The 18,577-nt window shown below is 35.9% G+C and overlaps 1 protein-coding gene across 2 annotated transcripts in view; it reads left to right on the top strand.

Annotated features, from left to right (window-relative positions):
• vps35l (VPS35 endosomal protein sorting factor like) overlaps positions 1 to 18,577 on the top strand; it is a 100,130-nt gene that overhangs the window by 42,082 nt on the left and 39,471 nt on the right. For both annotated transcript variants that reach the window (XR_007936303.1, XM_028813771.2), the window contains exons 18-23: positions 658 to 711; positions 2,449 to 2,529; positions 6,086 to 6,148; positions 9,617 to 9,702; positions 14,561 to 14,641; positions 17,410 to 17,473. Coding sequence is in view for 1 of the 2 variants with exons in the window: in XM_028813771.2 (XP_028669604.2) it covers positions 658 to 711; positions 2,449 to 2,529; positions 6,086 to 6,148; positions 9,617 to 9,702; positions 14,561 to 14,641; positions 17,410 to 17,473 (429 nt within the window). In the remaining variant the exon portion in view is untranslated. The remainder of the gene's footprint in view (positions 1 to 657; positions 712 to 2,448; positions 2,530 to 6,085; positions 6,149 to 9,616; positions 9,703 to 14,560; positions 14,642 to 17,409; positions 17,474 to 18,577) is intronic.

The following is an 18,577-nucleotide window of genomic DNA, read 5'->3' as shown; positions in this document are numbered from 1 at the left end:
GAACTGACCTGAAAAATTGCATCAGGTCTATTTTACTCCTATATGGCCAATAAAGTGTAGTTTTGTAGTAAGTGAGTACATTCTGTACATGTTTGATATATTCACGCTGAAGAGAGGCAAAATCTTGTATGTTGTTTGAACATGCAAGTAAGAATTTCATTGTACTCTGTACACATAACATTGCTATTACTACTACCACATAGCCTCTCTATCCCGAATAAAAAATGTTGTCTTGTTTATGCAAACACTCTTCTGTAGCTGATTTCATTCACAAAAACTGATTGAATGTGGTACCTCTTTAAAACCATAGGTTTCTGGGCAGCCTTTGTAACCCATGAAGTGTAAGTGGGAAGTAAATGAAGGATGATTTGCAACTTTCCAGTCCAGCAAATTGGTGCAACATTGACCAGTTAATTGGGCCTTTTGAGGCCTGCAATCATCATAGACTACACTCGTAGTACTCATGCTTACTGCAGTCCCAAAACATTATTTTGCTCATTAAACAAAGTCCACTTTCTCTTGGAAAGTCTTTTTTTATAAAATGTTAAAAATTTCAGTAAGTAATTTTAGTAGTTAGTCAATAACTAGGCAATAGTTAAATGTTAATGTTTGTACTCACTGAGTAGTTAATCTCCTTTTCTTTCTTTCATTTTTTAGGATTACATCAACTGTGCAGAGACATGGGTGGAGTATACGTGCCGCCACTTTACAGTATGTTTAACATTTAATGAAACATTTAACCTTTTCTTAACATAATGTTCATGTTTCCCCCTTTTGAGTTATTAGCATCTGTTTTGGTTTTTAAGTCTTTCTAGTTAGAATCTTCAATTCTTCCTGTTGACCTGCTTGGGTTTTCTCCTGTTACTGTGATCCCCTTGTGAGGTGTTTACTGTTAGGAGTATGTTTACTAATGACTTTGTATATTAGTGAAGTTTTAGAAAATATGAATTGATGCCTTTGTGAGGGGTCTGTTGTTGTTGATTGATTCCACTTCACACATTATGTTTGAAGACTTTCATCATCAAGTGTTTGCTGGTTAAGTATCGAGTTGAGAATCTTTCTTATTCTTCTGATTTGTCTTTCCCATATGCCACCTTGATGAGAGGCTGATGGTGGATTGAAAATTGATTTGATTTATTTCTTCATCATGACATTACTTTTTTTTTCTTGGTCAAGGTTTTAACTGCTTCTCGTAGCTTTCTTTCTGCTCAGATAAAGTTTGTTCTATTATCTGAATGTACTATTTTATCTTCTCCTCATCTACAAATGAATCAGCGTATGGAACTGATACAAGAATCAGTTTCCAGGCTGTGTGCAACCTCTATGTGTACATCTCTGATTGTGTGAAAATTGAAAAGAGTGTGAAAGAGTGAAAATTACTCTATACTGTACCTCTTGACTAGACTTCATCCTCTTTTAACATGAAAAGGTCCAAAATAATCAACTCTTGCATTGGTGAAAGGTGGTTTGTCAGGTAACAAATGATCTTCTGGCAAATCTGCCATTTTTTGCTTACCTGCTTTAGCATTGTATCTTCCGCATGTTGTGTACTTTGAAATGATTTTCTTGATAACTTAAGGTATCCAATATTTCTGGTGTAACTGTACAAGCATATAATTGCACACATCTTTGTGGATATGCTGCAATATAAGAGAAGCAAATGTGAACTTTTGTGGAGGGCTGCAGGATATTTAGCTTCTTTTGGCATGGCAGCTCTGTTGAGTCTGCCTCTGATTCTCATTGTTCCATCTTGTATTATCGAGTCCAGTTTAAAGGTCTGACTGTTCTTTATTTACACAGGCTTTTTTCTTTAAAGCCATAATTTTCTTCTGGATATTCTTGTAGTTGACTGAGGCAGAACAACTCTGATTCAGATTTAGCCAAGTCATCTGAAGAAATTGGGTTTGGTTTTACTGTCAGTCTTTACTTTTTCATATGTTCTGCAATGAGCATGTGTTGTTTTTCTGGGTGAATTTCAGATTGACTGACTTCAAGATGAAATATCTTTCTTTCATCCTTTAAGTGCAGCAGTATTTCTTTAAACTTGAGAAAGAAAGCTGTGGCTTGGTTTCTCAACTGCTTTAGAAACTGAAAAAATCAATTTTCCTGTGCAATGAATCACCAGAAAATTCTGTTATAAACTCCACTTCAAGAAGGAGCTTAGGAATTTCCCCTGAAGACATGGAAGTGTAGGATATCCGGGGGGGGGGGGGGGGGGGGGTTGGGGGGGGGGTCTTACTTTACAGTTTCAGGTACTCTTCTAATTACTTTTTCAGGTTGGGAAATAATATCTACAAAGGTGTGATATATTTTCCAAAATGTACAATGTACAAATTATTCTCTAAAGAAAATCATGTTGGAAATTGTAAGTTAACTTGATGACTGCTTGATTGATTTTACACTGATTTTAGGGAAAATTAACAAGTGCCTGTCTTTATTCTTCTGCAGAAACGTGAAGTCAACACAGTGCTTGCTGACATCATCAAACATATGACTCCTGATAGAGCGTTCGAAGATGCGTACCCACAGGTACCTTAATATTATATCTGTCTTGCATTTTCAATCCTAAGAATAGTTTAAAAAAAAAATGCCTCAGTGCAAGTGAAAATGAATGGAATTGCAGGACAATCATAAGCATTGATACAATATGTGCTGAGCTCAGTCAAGAAAGAAACCAGGCCCTTATTTGCTATGAACAGTGACAATTAGATCATACCCACGTTTTGGTTTAAACACTGAAACATGAGAAATTTGTATTGTAGTACTAGGGGGCTCTGCCCCCTGCTCGCTTTGCTCGCCTACTCCCAGGTTTGGTTAACCGGATATACAATTTAAACAGATTGTTATTTTCATGGTAATTGTTACATACTCTTTCGATTCTATGTTGCATCACTTCTCCATGATCATAAATATACACCTGACTGAATTGCGGTTTCTTCTAAATTAAACTTGACGTTGCTTTAATTGTTGCGGGACCACAGATTCTCATAGCATATGGTCCATTATTGTGTAAATCTACATTTTGAGCATTGAATGATGCGATTACGAAAGGTTTATTGTAGACTCGGATATTTTGCCTGTAGTGTTGTTGGATTTCACTTTCATCAAACAAGAAATCTTTTTATTCTCGCAGATACGCCTCTTCATTGGGAGGCAACACTACTTTTCCTTGATGGCAACACGAATTAGACGATCTACAAGTCTCTGACTTAAACTTTAAAGCCTTCCTTATCTACATACATCTGACAAATCACCTATGTCCATATATTCAATCTCTTTTTGCTGTTCCGTTATTTCACTGAGTAATAATTTCCATTTGTTTGTGCTAATTCGATCTTTACTTTCTATGTCCATATATTCAATCTCTTTCTGTTGTTTCGTTATTTCACTGAGTAATAATTTCCATTTGTTTGTGCTAATTCGATCTTTACTTTCTTTTTTTTGATACTTTCAAATTTTACTACTTTCATATTCTTTAACTTGCTCTACATGTGTATCGCATCAACGTTTTTTTGAGCCTTTCGAATTCCACTGCTTTCATAATCTCTAACCTGCTCTGCATGTGTATTGCGGCAACGTTTTTGAATGTCTTTATGAAGTCTTAGAACATATAACATTTTTAAGAGCTGGGAGCACATGAAGTGTGTCTGCCAAAAGCATTCCAAAAACTGAGAGGTTATATGTCTGTGACCTTGTTTTAAATTGTAAGTAGGGCGTGATGTGCAAAAGTCACCGTCTCACGGGTCTTGCTTCCAAAGGTTGTAAAGTCTAGTTTCGCGGGACGGCATAGTGTCTTTCCGAGAAGATCACGTCTCAACCCAAGATTTTTTTTATTATAATAGAGAAATATTTTCACAAAACAGTTGGGTTTAATGTTAGTAATAAATAATTTTTAACTTTTCAAAGTAGGTCACACTAATGAAAATTGTCAGACAAAAACTTTTTAAAATCACATAAAATATAGTTTTTACATACTGTACACATATAATTCTTAAAGTGAAAGCTCCTGATAGGGTTGTAGTTAGGCAGAGAAGAATGAAAGGGAAAGCCAGTGGACCACTGCCACATTCCTGTTTTCTGCTGTTTTGGCCTCCTTCTGGATATATGCATAAGTTATCAGTATAGCTGGATATTATTTGTATAAATGCAAATGGAAGCTTTTATCAGTAGCTTCTAGAGTTAGTATTATCTAGATCTTTAAGAATACAAAACACGGATTGAATTTTATTTCCAAAAAAGGTTTTTGGTTGGTTGTGGTCCCACAGGACAGTGTTTAACATGGCTGTCTTATACTGTAGCTCCTGAGTCCAGATTTTAAATTCCAGCCCAGTCACATGGATGTTGCATGTTTTTCCTGTGTCTTCATGGATTTTCATCCTGGTATTCTAATTTTCCTCCTACATTCCCAAGGTTTGTGTTTAGGTTAATTGACATCTCTCTATTGACCCTATATGAGTGAGATTGACTTTGCCCTGTTGGCGAAGGGTTGATGCCTGCCTTGGACCCAGTACATTTTGGATAGACACTGGTCCTTTTTTATCATACATTGTATTAAGAAGGTTCAGTAATGGATGTATAGTATTCCACTGCAGTGGTTCTCACACTTAGTCCCAAGGCCCACTGCAGGTTTTTGTTAGAACCAGTTTCAGTAACTTATTTCAACTAATTGATCTCATTGCTTAATTAGCTGATATTTTTATTCTGATTCTAAATTCAGAAAATTACAGTATGAAGAGATTTACATTCATAAGAAATTTTAAAATACTTATTTTTGTGAGAGCATTAATACTAAACTTTTTTGTTATTTCCTCATTAAACTTCATTTTTTTCTGTGCTGAATGTGCCCTTAATTGTATCATGGTAATGGCAATTAACAAGAAGCAGAGTAGACTCCAAATCAAAAGACACAGAATGCTTAAATTCTGTAGGTGCTTCAGTGTCTGAGCCACATTAGTAAATGACCAGAACACATAAAAAGCAGAATGAATGCCAGAATGATTATGAAAATCTTTAAAAAAAAAAAAAGAGAGAGCTAAAATATATTAACGTAACATGAATAAATGGTTTGTACAATTTTGAAATTTCTGGATTGTAACCAAAACTTTGCAGCAACCGTTAAACACCTACTTTTTCACACAGCAAATGAGACACTCATTAATCAAGGAGTTACATAAGATATGATTTAGCTTTGGAACAAGAGACTGATTGCTGTGAAAAACTGTTTCTCAGTTAATGAGACTGAACATAGCTGGATATCAAGATAACTACAATTACAGTGTGTCCCGCCTATAACTGTTTTATTCTGCATAGCCAAATTAACAATACCACTTTCAGCAGAAAGTGTCCAATCATGAGAAAAGGTATTTAAGGTGGTCAATTGCAAGTTGTGCTTCCCTTTGACTCTCCTCTGAAGAGTGACAGCATGGGATCCTCAAAGCAACTCTCAAAATATGCTTTAGCATATTAAGGGATGACATTTTTAATATATAACAACATATATTAAAAACAGCAAGTACATCAACACTTACATTACGCTAATGCAAAAGTATTCTAACAATAATTGTAAGTAACAATTTTAATTAATGAGCATCAGTAATCACAGATGAGTCAATACAAAATTCGATTCAAGTTCAAGTTTAAACTATGAAGCTGAAATGGTATAGTGAGGATGAATCTTTGCTGATGCATGACACACAGTATTATCATTAATCTTTCTGCAAACATGTAGATATATGCATGAATTTCAGGTTAGATAGTGTAACTGAAAAATGCCTATAATATAACTGGATTTTGAGACATGGTTTATTTTTGTATCACAATTTTTTATCACAAAAGTTACTTAAGGCTTAAACATTCATGTACAAGCTGTTTTTATGTTTGTTTGCTGCCCCACCTTTTGTTACCCAGGATTTTACTTGTTCTTAATATATTCAACTTTTTTTAAAACTCTACTTTAAAACTATGGTTTGAAAATTTTCAAAGTTTATTCAAATTAATAATAGTGGCATAATTCCTAATTACAACTAACTTATATACAGTTTCTCCATACATATGTTTACACTTTCTCTGTGATTATGTTTTTCAGCTGCAGTCTGTTATCAGGAAGATTTTGATGTACTTCCATGACTTTTCTGTGCTGTTCTCTATGGTGGGTATCAACAGATTTCAAATGGAATGTAAAATTGAAGGTAAAGTTAAATGGTGCGAGGAAAGTACATATGCTCAATGAAGTTGTACTATATATTATTGTATTCTCCCATTTCTATTTCCCTGTTTCTATTGGAAAATGTATATGTTAAAATCCAGCGGTTTTTACAATTAATATTTGAGGAAAACGTGCATTCTTAATAATGAAACAGAATGCAAATCTCACTGTGTAGAACAACTGGTAATCTTTATTTTAACAAAACTCTACTCATTCAAAATAATTGTATAATCTCAATTTTCTTGGTTTAGTAGTGCTAGACCAGTTAGTTAGTATTATATTATAAACATAAAGCTGTTTTTCCTTGTATATTGATTTATGTTATTTTATTGGTTTCAGCATATCAGTACAATACACACCAACATGTTATAAGTCACTAAGGTACAATATCCATATGTACGTGTTCTTACTGCTTCATTCTACAGTGATATTCCAAATCTACCAAATATGAGTGGGCAAAGAAATAGAACTGACTATACTAAGAATTTATCAGAAATGTTAAAAGTGAGATAAGGCTTGTAATTATTAGACATGTTTAATCATTACTATTAAAAGGGCTGACATTTTTTTTTTCCTTTTATAGTGTAAATTTAATTAAAGTTAAAAAAAAAAAAAAAGATAGATATTATTTTCCCATTGTTGTCTATTAGGTAAGTTACAGTTTTCCAGCTGAGCAATAATGTAAACAGTAAGTTTTTAATACAGAATAGTTTATCATTATAGAGTTCATGTTTTGATTATTCTAATTAGTGTCGGTCAGAATCTTGAACATTAGTAGTAATCCTGGGAAAGTGAAAAGTGTGTGTTCATTCTTGTCAGGTTCAATTGAATGCAATTATAAAACTTTTTATAGTTAAAGTAATATTACTGGTATCATCAGAGAATTGTATCTGTGATCACTGTGTTGTGGTACAGTATTGTTTTATGAAATTATGGCTCTGAACATGTGGACAATGTGGACATATGTAGTTAAGGTGTCTCTGGTTTATATTGGGAGAGAGAAGATTTCTGTTTTTGCTGTCTACTTAGGCAATTAAAGTTTGAGATGAATACCAATCAGTTTTATAATATACCATTAATGGTATTGCAATCATATGAAAAAGTTTGGGAACCCCTCTTAGCCTGCATAATAATTTACTTTCCAAAAAAAGATAACAGTGGTATGTCGATAACAGTGGTATGTCTTTCATTTCCTAGGAACATCTGAGTACTGGAGTGTTTTCCGAACAAAGATTTTTAGTGAAGCAGTATTTAGTTGTATGAAATTAAATCAAATGTGAAAAACTGGCTGTGCAAACATTTGGGTCCCCTTGTAATTTTGCTGATTTGAATGCATGTAACTGCTCAATGCTGATTACTTGCAACACCAAATTGGTTGGATTAGCTCGTTAAGCCTTGTACTTCATAGACAGGTGTGTCCAATCATGAGAAAAGGTATATAAGGTGGTCAATTGCAAGTTGTGCTTCCCTTTGACTCTCCTCTGAAGAGTGACAGCATGGGATCCTCAAAGCAACTCTCAAAAGATCTGAAAACAAAGATTGTTAGCATCATGTTTTAGGAGACGGCTACAAAAAGCTATCTCAGAGGTTTAAACTGTCAGTTTCAACTGTAAGGAATGTAATCAGGAAATGGAAGGCCACAGGCACAGTTGCTGTTAAACCAGGTCTGGCAGGCCAAGAAAAATACAGGAGTGGCGTATGCGCAGGATTGTGAGAATGGTTACAGACAACTCACAGATCACCTCCAAAGACCTGCAAGAACACCTTGCTGCAGATGGTGTATCTGTACATCGTTCTACAATTCAGTGCAATTTGCACAAAGAACATCTGTATGGCAGGGTGATGAGAAAGAAGCCCTTTCTGCACTCACGCCACAAACAGAGTCGCTTGTTGTATGCATATGCTCATTTAGACAAGCCAGATTCATTTTGGAACAAAGTGCTTTGGACTGAGACAAATATTGAGTTATTTGGTTATAACAAAAAGCGCTTTGCATGGCGGAAGAAGAACACCACATTCCAAGAAAAACACCTGCTATCTACTGTCAAATTTGGTGGAGTTTCCACCATGTTGTGGGGCTGTGTGGCTAGTTCAGGGACTGGGGCCCTTGTTAAAGTCGTGGGTCGAATGAATTCAACCCAGTATCAACAAATTCTTCAGGATAATGGTCAAGCATCAGTCACAAAGTTGAAGTTACGCAGGGGTTGGATATTCCAACAAGACAATGACCCAAAACACAGTTCGAAATCTACAATGGCATTTATGCAGGGGGAGAAGTACAATGTTCTGTAATGGCCGTCACAGTCCCCTGACTTGAATATCATCTGAAATCTATAGGATAAATTATAGCAGGCTGTCCATGCTCGGCAGCCATCAAATTTAACTGAACTGGAGATTTTTTTTTATGGAAGAATGGTTAAAAATACCTCCATTCAGAATCCAGACACTCATCAAAGGCTATAGGAGGCATCTAGAGGCTGTTATATTTGCAAAGGGAGGCTCAACTAAGTATTGATGTAATATCTCTGTTGAGGTACCCAAATGTATGCACCTGACCCAAATGTATGCACCTGTCTAATTTTGTTATGATGCATATTGCATATGTTCTGTTAATCCAATAAACTAAATGTCACTGCTGAAATACTACTGTTTCCATAAGGCATGTCATATATTAAAAGGAAGTTACTACTTTGAAAGCTCAGCCAATGATAAACAAAAATCCAAAGAATTAAGAGAGGTTCTTAAACTTTTTCATATGACTGTATGTGATTTGCAAAGCAAGCAGGAATATACAGTCCCCTCCACTTTTCGTGGCACCTGTGGTATAGATAAGTAAAAAAGAAATTCACATTTTTTGTGAATTACCTTAATCTCACACACTGAAATAATAAGAGCAATCAAACATTTAAATTAAATAAATTTATTCTGAGAAAAAAAAATTCCTCATCAAGAAATAATAATTTTTTTAGCAAAACGTCACATGCCACAATTATTGGCACCCCTGCATTTAATATATACAACCCGCCTTTGCCAATTAAAGAGCACTGAGTGTTCTCCTGTAACATCTTACAGGGTTAAAGGTCATTCCTCTTTAGAGATCGTCCAGTGTCCTAGGTCCTGTCTTCTGTGCTCTGCTCTTCAGCTCACCCCACAGGTTTTTAAAGGGGTTTAGGTTTGGAGGACTTGGCTATACTGTCAAAATATAAATAAGATTTTAATATAATTAAAGTTTTTAATATAACCGTTTCTTATATACAGTTAAATCCCAGTCTACACAAACAGCTGAAAATGACAAAATATTTGTCTAGGCAGGTCATTAAAAAAAGGAATTATTTTTAAAAAATTTTTTGACCAAGATTCATGTAGACATTAATTTCTACATCCTTTTTATTTTTTACATATTTTTCACAGGAACGTTTCCTGCCTTTCTTAGACATGTTTCAAAGAGACAGCATCAGAGTAAATGTGTGCCAGGCTATTATGGAGGTCTTCATCAGGTATATTTTTTTTAAAACAAAGAAATTTTATTATGTCTATGTTTAAACTTGCAAATGTCTTTGTTAAACTTTATTAGGATCTAGCTGCTAACACCACATGAGCTGTCAGGAATTGAAATAACCTGTCCTTTAAAATGGAGATATGCTAATCTTCACCTTATTTATTCTTTTGAATTTTTAGTTTATTACTAATTTTTGTACAATCAACAATTTTACAGTTTTGTTGTTTGGGTCTATTTTCACATTCACACTAGCCAGGGCCCATAATTTTGAAAGGTAACAGTGAATTCCCTTTGTCTCACAAGCACTAGAGTTTGGTAGATTTGGTTCTTCTTTGGATACCTCACTGTCACTCTTATATATAGTATGTCTGTGTGTTGTGGCAGTAACATGCTGATTTTTTTTCCATGTGTATCCATTTTTAAACTTGTTTATTCAGTTCAAGGACATAGAAGCCAGTTCATATCCTGGCAGCATCAGGCAACAGGCTGGAATCAACTCTTTCACAGGACACACAAATCCATATTGGGCCAGTTTACATTATTTGGGATATGGTAGGTAAAGTCATGCAGACATGGAGTGTTTCCTGAAAGATAATATGTAAGTTGGGATTCAACTCCAGAAATCCCAAACCACTGAACCACCCTGAAAACAGAAATGATGTCATTAAAGATATGTCAGTTTCTTCCTCCATTTGAAAATCACAAGAATGTAGATGTTTTTATTTTGTTCTTTGGCCTACACTCTTTGTATGAAACTATGGTTTAGAAATGTTGTAGAAATGTTGTTGAACAAAGTCAAAGCAATGAGGCCATTGAAAGTTGGTGTTGTTTGTGATTTCAGCAACATTTTTTATTCTTGGGATCAGGTCTCAACTAGCATTAAGTTAATAATAATAATAATAATAATGATTCATTACATTTATATAGCGCTTTTCTCAGTACTCAAAGCGCTATCCACACAGGGAGGAACCGGGAAGCGAACCCACAATCTTCCACAGTCTCCTTACTGCAAAGCAGCAGCACTACCACTGCGCCACCTGTGAGTTAAGGGTCTTACAGGGACTTTCAATTGAGACAAGCAACACATTTTTGAAATCAACACGACAAAGCAAAGTGACATTGTGCAATGTGAAAAATGAAATGGCTATTTTGACCTAATAAATTATAAAAGAGGAAAAAAATGTACTGAATGCAAGAACACTCGAAAAGGAAATAATATACCTAAATAAGTGCAAGGATCTCTATAAGAGTTGAAAGAAGAGTGTCAGTATTATCATTTATGCTGCATACTATGAAGCACAAATACAGATCATCAGGTTTTACCTCTGGATATTTCTGAATTTACATCAATGTAAAAACGTCATGACATACATAAAATATTTGTGAAGTGTTGGATTGTTTTCTTTATGCTTTGGCGTCTTATCTTTGAAGTCATATTAGACAACTACCTGTAGCTAAATAGTCAATTTAATGTGTCTGGAAAAAGAAAGAAGTTAATGGTATACTTTATAATCAGCAATGTACAGAGCACCTATGAAAAACAATTTTTTGATGATAAAAAAAGAGTAAATACGAATTATTTAGAACAACTATGGTTGACGTTGCTAACAACCTGCATATTGCAAGGTGATGGTGCTGCAGTGTACTTTTGCAGAATATTTCAGAAGTAGATTTATAAATGTCATATTGCATAATTGCACATTTAATTCTAAACCAGAGGCCAACCAAAAAATTTTGGTATTCTAAAACAGTGAAGTATAGGATACATAAATATTCACAAATAAAATAAACATTTGGTAGTTTTGCCTCGTATTAAATATGTTTTCATCTCACGCCTTAGGCACTGTGCTTTTCTAAATACTGTGCGTGGTGGTTGTTGGGTCTGCCTTTCTCACAGAGTCAAATCTGTCCCTACGTCCATTTCTTTTCCATCACTTTAAAAATTAGACAGTTTATTATCCATCCATCCATCCATTTTCCAACCTGTTGAATCCAAACACAGGGTCACGGGGGTCTGCTGGAGCCAATCCCAGCCAACACAGGGCACAAGGCAGGAACCAATCCCGGGCAGGGTGCCAACCCACTGCAGGACACACACAAACACACCCACACACCAAGCACACACTAGGGCCAATTTAGAATCGCCAATCCACCTAACCGGCATGTCTTTGGACTGTGGGAGGAAACTGGAGCGCCCGGAGGAAACCCACGCAGACACGGGGAGAACATGCAAACTCCACGCAGGGAGGACCCGGGAAGCGAACCCGGGTCTCCTAACTGCGAGGCAGCAGCGCTACCACTGCACCACCGTGCCGCCCCCTCTGAAAGAAATTCAACAAAAAATAAGAAAATATTATAACATGCTACATATACAGTACGTATATACACCATACAACTGATGCATGTTTAACATCTGTAAAATTGCAGGCACCCAGAATTCCTAACTCTATTAGTTATATAGAGTTCCTTCAAAGTCAGGTGCTCCTGAACATTTCTGCTTCTCTCCGTTCACAGTCCATCTCGTTTTCATGACGCTGTCGTTTCCTCTCACGATCTCTTCTCAACCTTTCTCCAATCTCGCAGGTTGCTTTGTGGCAATAATAATAATAATAATAATAATTCATTACATTTATATAGCGCTTTTCTCAGCCCAAAGAGTAAGGAAGAACCAATGCTTCTTTCTTGAACTCCAAACGCCGACTGATGGAAAATCACAGAAGTGTATCTGACTTATATACTCTGACTGCCGACTCCAAGAAGTGGGTGAACATTCGATTTGGACGAAGTGCTGCCAACGACGGTCGATAGAAACACAAAAAACCACAGTCTTGACAACAAAGCAGGTGTCGACGCCAGATCTAAACACAAAGCACGGTGTTGACGCCAGATCTAAACACACAGAGTGGTATCGACAGTGTTTGTAAACAAAAGTAACAACCAAGGTGTTGTGTATTCAGCCAGTACAAACAGCACGTAGTCTCCTTTAGTTCAATCCTCTTTAATCACCACACTCCAACCTCATCCAACGATCCTCCCCCTCACTTCCTCTCCTCCTCCATCACTACTGCCCTCTACTGAACACAGCAGGAACACCACACAAGGCAGTGAATTCGCGGACAAACAAAGATCAAGATCCAAATGAAGATTATATATAAAGATTAGTTAATTTAAAGCACAACAATTTGTTTAGTTTGAATGTCTGTGTTTTGAGGTGTGACTGGAGTACTACAGTCTTCAGTAGTATAAGCCTGAAGGAGATTCTTAATGCAATGCCTATGTTTTAGCTGTCTCTCTACTGCCATCTAGTGCTTCTTCTTCTAATTCATTCGCGGACAAACAAAGATCAAGATCCAAATGAAGATTTTATATAGATATATATATATATATATATATATATATATATATATATATATATATATATATATATGATATTTATATTCATTACACACAGTGTGATATACTGTATTTCAAGCGTTTATTTTTTTTCATTTTGCTGATTATGGCTTATAGCTAATGAAAACCCAAAATTCAGTATCTCAGAAAATTAGAATATTGTGAAAAGGTTTAATATTGTAGACTCATGGTGTCACACTGCACTCAGCTAATTAACCTAAATACCTGGAAAGGTGTCCTGAGCCTTTAAATGGTCTCTCAGTTTGGTTCAATAGGCCACAAAAGACTGTTGACTTGGCAGTTGTCCAGAAGACAGTCATTGACACTCTCCACAAGGATGGTAAGCCACAAAAGGTCATTGCTAAAGAAGTTTTCTGTTCACAGATTGCTGTATCCATGCATATTAATGGAAAGCTGAGTGAAAGGAAAAAATGCGGCACAAAAAGGTGCACAAGCAACAGGGATAACTGCAGCCTTTAGAGGATTGTGAAGCATAGCCCATTCAAGAATTTGGGGGAGATTCACAAGGAGTGGACTGCAGCTGCAGTCAGTGTCAAGCCACCCATGAACCAGAGATGACGTCAGACTCATCTTACCTGGGCTAAGGAGAAAACGGACTGGACTGTTGCTCAGTGGTCCAAAGTCCTCTTTTCAGATGAAAGTAAATTTTGCAATTCATTTGGAAATCAAGGTCCCAGAGTCTGGAGGAAGAGTGGAGAGGCACAAAATCCAAGTTGCTTGAGGTCCAGTGTGAAGTTTACACAGTCAGTGATGATTTGGGGAGCCAAGTCATCTGCTGGTGTTGGTCCACTGTGTTTTATCAAGTCCAAAGTCAGCACAGCTGTCTACCAGGAAGTTTTAGAGCACTTCATGCTTCCCTCTGCTGACAAGCTTTATGGAGATGCAGATTTAATTTTCCAGCAGGACTTGGCACCTGCCCACACTGCTAAAAGTACCAATACCAGGATTAATGACCATGGTATCACTGTGCTTGATTGGCCAGTAAACTTGCCTGATCTAAACCCCATAGAGAATCTATGAGGTATTGTTAAGAGGAAGATGAGAGACACTAGACCCAACAATGCAGACGAGCTGAAGGCTGCTATCAAAACATCTTGGACCAAGTATTGAGTGCGTACATGGACATACCTTTCAGTAGGCCAACATTTCTGTATTTAAAAATCATTTTTTTTATTGTTCTTATGTAATATTCTTATTTTCTGAGGTACTGAACTTTGAGATTTCATTACCTGTATGCCGTAATCATCAAAATGAAAAGAAATAAACACTTGAAATATATCACTCTGTGTGTAATTAATCTATTTAATATGTAAATTTCATTTTTTGAATTGAATTACTGAAATAAGTTAACATTTCAATGATATTCTAATTTATTGAGATGCACCTGCAATAGTAATAAGTTTCTATGAAATTAAATTACACTATAATTCTATTTTTTACAGACACCAACAGGAACCAACGCGGGACCCGGTCATCCTTAATGCCCTGATGCATGTGTGCAAGACAATGCATGACTCTGTAAAGTATGTATTAATTCAACATGGTTTTTCTGTATTCAGTAAGCTAATAAAGTTAGTATCAGCTTGCACAGAAGACAGTCATCCTAGAAATCACTTTGGATGATATTGTCATGTCTTAAAACCTATACTCTTAATATTATTACCTGTTTAATCCAATAGGCTACTGATGGCATTAACCCTGAGCATGACTCAGGCTCAGAATTCTATGTAAATACAGTTAAGCCTCAGTCAGACTCTGGGTTAACAAGTAATGATCTGCTTTATAGTGTTAAGCTCAACAAACCCTTGAGCCAATATCCTGCTGCTATCTAGTAATTGAAATAACATCACGCAACAGTGGTAACTCATCAATATTCATTAGTTGGGCAGTGCCTTCAACCAAAAACACAATGGCAAACAAAAAGCTGTAAAGCCTTTTTAGACGAAACTGAAACATTGCTTAAATCAAGTGATAGTGATGATGATGTGAATTGGTCGTCAGACATTGACATGAACAGTGAAACTGACACCTGTTTGGTAGATTCTGGCCTGCCAGGTTTCAGGGACATTCACGTTTGCTGTTGGGTTAATACTACTGCTGACAATCCTGCATCTCTTGTTTGCCCATTTATGGGTAACCCTGGTCTAAAGATGTCTGTTGATCATGATTATGTGGACTGTTTACAATTTGTCAATGATAGTGTGGTGAAGAAAATAGTTGTTGAAATGAACCACTATGCTGAGCAGTATCAGAAAAGTCACAGTAAACCATTTGCTTGCTGTAGTTGCTGCATGCGACGTGTGGGTGTTTTTCAGTCTCCTAATACTGCAGGGCATAGTGGGTAAACCAGTTCTCAGATGGTACTGGTCCATAAACCATTTTTTACTCATTATGAAATACCTGCATTTTACTAATAATGATCCCATGATGAAACCAAGCATGGTCATCGTTATTAGTAAATTAGTATAATTATAAAACTATACAAATTGTGGGATGTTTACAAGGCCATCACCAAAACATCTGCAGAAGGTGTATGTTCCCAGTCATGACTTAAGTATTAACATTAAGTCTCACTGGTTACAAGGGCAGGCTTTTGTGAATACAGTACTTTAATGTTGTATGGCCTACTGTAGTATTGAGTATGGCCTCAACAGTGCCTTGATTTCAACATCATCGACGCAGTCTGGGATTACCTGGAGAGATGGACACAATGTGCTGAAGAATTGGACCAAGTTCTCCTGGAAGCTTGGAATAAATTACCAGCTGATTATCTTTAAAAACTGTATGACAGTATACTTGAGAGGATTTATACAGTTTTGAAGGGAAATGCTGGCCACACCAAATATTAATATTTAGCCATTTTTTAATGTTTATTGTCCTTTAGAATAAATTGTTGGATTTTTATCAGTTTTGTTTTGTTATCTTCTCCTAAGGGATAAAGAGGCAAACAGATCAGAGATTGTGTAACATCCATTTCCTTGTCCTGTGCACCCACAAAAACAGTCCATGTAAGAGACTCATGAAGCTACTCACTTGTGATAGATTGTGTGTATGTGTGTGTGTGTATAAAACAGATGTATATCATGGTCTTCTGTTGTTTTCTTTCATAAAGGCCTTCAATATACATGCAGTGCCTTGTCAAAAGGCCGACATTTTCCAGTTTTGTTGTGTCAACCTTAAAATTGACTACCCACAATAAATGCAGTTGGTCAATATAACCCTGTTCGTAACAAAGTAGATTCCAGGCGTAAACCATAAATGATCTACAATTATTGTTTTGTGTAGCCTTTTGGCGAAGGGACTTAAAAAAAATCAAAACTACAATTAACATATTCTTTATTGTACTGTACATCATTACCAGTCATATGTTCTTTGGAAAAAAGTAGTTACTTCCAGAAGCATTTATTGAATTTGCTTGAAAATAATTCAAAACAAGGGGAAGAATATTAATAATCCATAAAGGGACTACATGTTTTGGCTTTTGATAGTGGGTGAAGCTTTCATGTTTGCTTATGCAAGGAAAGAAGTGCCATGGCATGGAGATGTGTACCAGATGTTCATGGGAACACCCAAGTAAGAATTATGTTATATCAAACAATGCAATTACTGTAGCATCAGTAAAAGTTGTAAAGATAATATTAGAAAAAAAAATAGTTGTCATGGCAAGTGCAGCTTTCAAATAATTGTCCCCAGTACTCACTTTTAAAGGAGAAAAATATTAAAGGAAAAGATTCCAGCAAGTTACATATAGAGTTATTTTGTGTATGGAAGTGAGAGTTGGCCAAAGTAAATGGCTAAAATGAAAATGAATGGGTGGGTCTACAGAAAATATTCATTTGGAGACTGTGAATGAAACGCAAAATATGTAGAGAAAGAGGGTGGATGAGGTATTGTACGGTTAAAAGAAGTAAAAGGATATGAAGAATGGGTCTAACCCCTGAAGATGTCATAAACTAGAAAAGTGGAAGAAAGGAATTTTTTAATCAGTTTGACAAGGTAGGGTAAGCCCAGATAAAGTATACTGAGTTAGCATGTTGGCTGTGTATCAAAGATGGATAGGTTTACAGCAAAGAAATGAATCATTTAAGTATAAATTAAAAAAGCTTTCTTGAAAAAAATATTTAATAAAATCTAGGCTGAATAAAAGGTTTACTTTTTAGTGTATAATAAGCCCAAGAAATTATTTGTTACTAAGAAGTAGTGTATTGTGGAAAAGGCAATATGAATGTAGAAGCAACAAATTTGTAGATCATTGTTTCTTGATCTTTTCTTAATTCAAATATCTTTACAGTGCCCTTACATTAGATGATGAGAAGAGATCTATTGCTGGACTGATAAATGGCTTTATCAGAATGGTATGTACTACAACAAACAAGCTGTTTTGCCTTTAGAATGTGAGGAACTATCAATGTGCCTTGTTTGAGAACAGATAGTTTTCTAGTTAAAGTATGTATTGTTTTCCAATTAATGTTGCACTGTTTTCTTGTTCACCACTGGCACTCATATCTTCAGATCTTTCATAATGGTTTTCCTTTTCCCCCAATTTGTGCTGTTAAAGTACTGCAATATGCCTGAGTGTTTTTTTTTTTTGTGTAAGTTTATGTATTCTCTGGTTCTCTAGACACCAACCTGTCCCTCTCTCCTTTTATATTGTCCTGTCCATATAGGTAATTTTTTTTCTTTCCTATTTATTAGACGCCTTTTCATTTAAACTAGTACAAGTTATTTATCTAGAATGACGCACCCATTTAGGAGTCTGCCACACTATATGATGTTACATAGTATTGAACAAGCATAAAATTGCTTGCAAAAAAATGTATAACCCATATATCTATATAATATATTAGCGGGCAAAAATCTTACACATACGTAAAAGTGCTATATAAAAATAATTAAAATGAAAAGGTTGTAAATATGAAAAAAAATTCTATAAAGAGCAGTAAAAACAAAAAAAGACTGATAAAACAATATTTGGTATAACCACCCTTTGCCTGTAAAATGGCTGGTAGTTAGTTTCAAGCATCGAAGAGTACTTGCCGCAGTTGTTCTGCAGACTTTGCATGTCTTGCTTGCTTCTGTGTTTCCAGGTAATCCCAGACAGCCTTAATGATGTTGAGGTCAGAGCCCTGTAAAGGTCATGCCCTCTGTTGCAGAACACCTTGCTATTCGTTTTGATGAAGATAGTTCTTTATGTCTTGGGCAGTGTTGTCCTTATGCTGTAAAGAGGGTCCCACTCGATTCCCAGTGGTTTCAACAGAATGAAATTGGGATTGATCAGGTGCCTCCCAGAGAGTATAGCTTGATAGTCCTTTCATCTCCTGCATTCAGTTTCAGTGGCCGATCACCGAAAGTCCTGAAAGACTTTTCTGGTTTGGTGAGACCTTGCTGACACAGGATGACCACTTTGTGTCTTGTGGACTAAATCCCTACAATGTAATCAAGCTTTTATCTAAAAAGTG

This window comes from Erpetoichthys calabaricus, chromosome 11 (assembly GCF_900747795.2).
Source record: "Erpetoichthys calabaricus chromosome 11, fErpCal1.3, whole genome shotgun sequence".
Lineage (NCBI taxonomy): Eukaryota > Metazoa > Chordata > Cladistia > Polypteriformes > Polypteridae > Erpetoichthys > Erpetoichthys calabaricus.
Note: the sequence above shows the minus strand (reverse complement) of the source record. Positions and strands in the feature narration are given on the sequence as shown.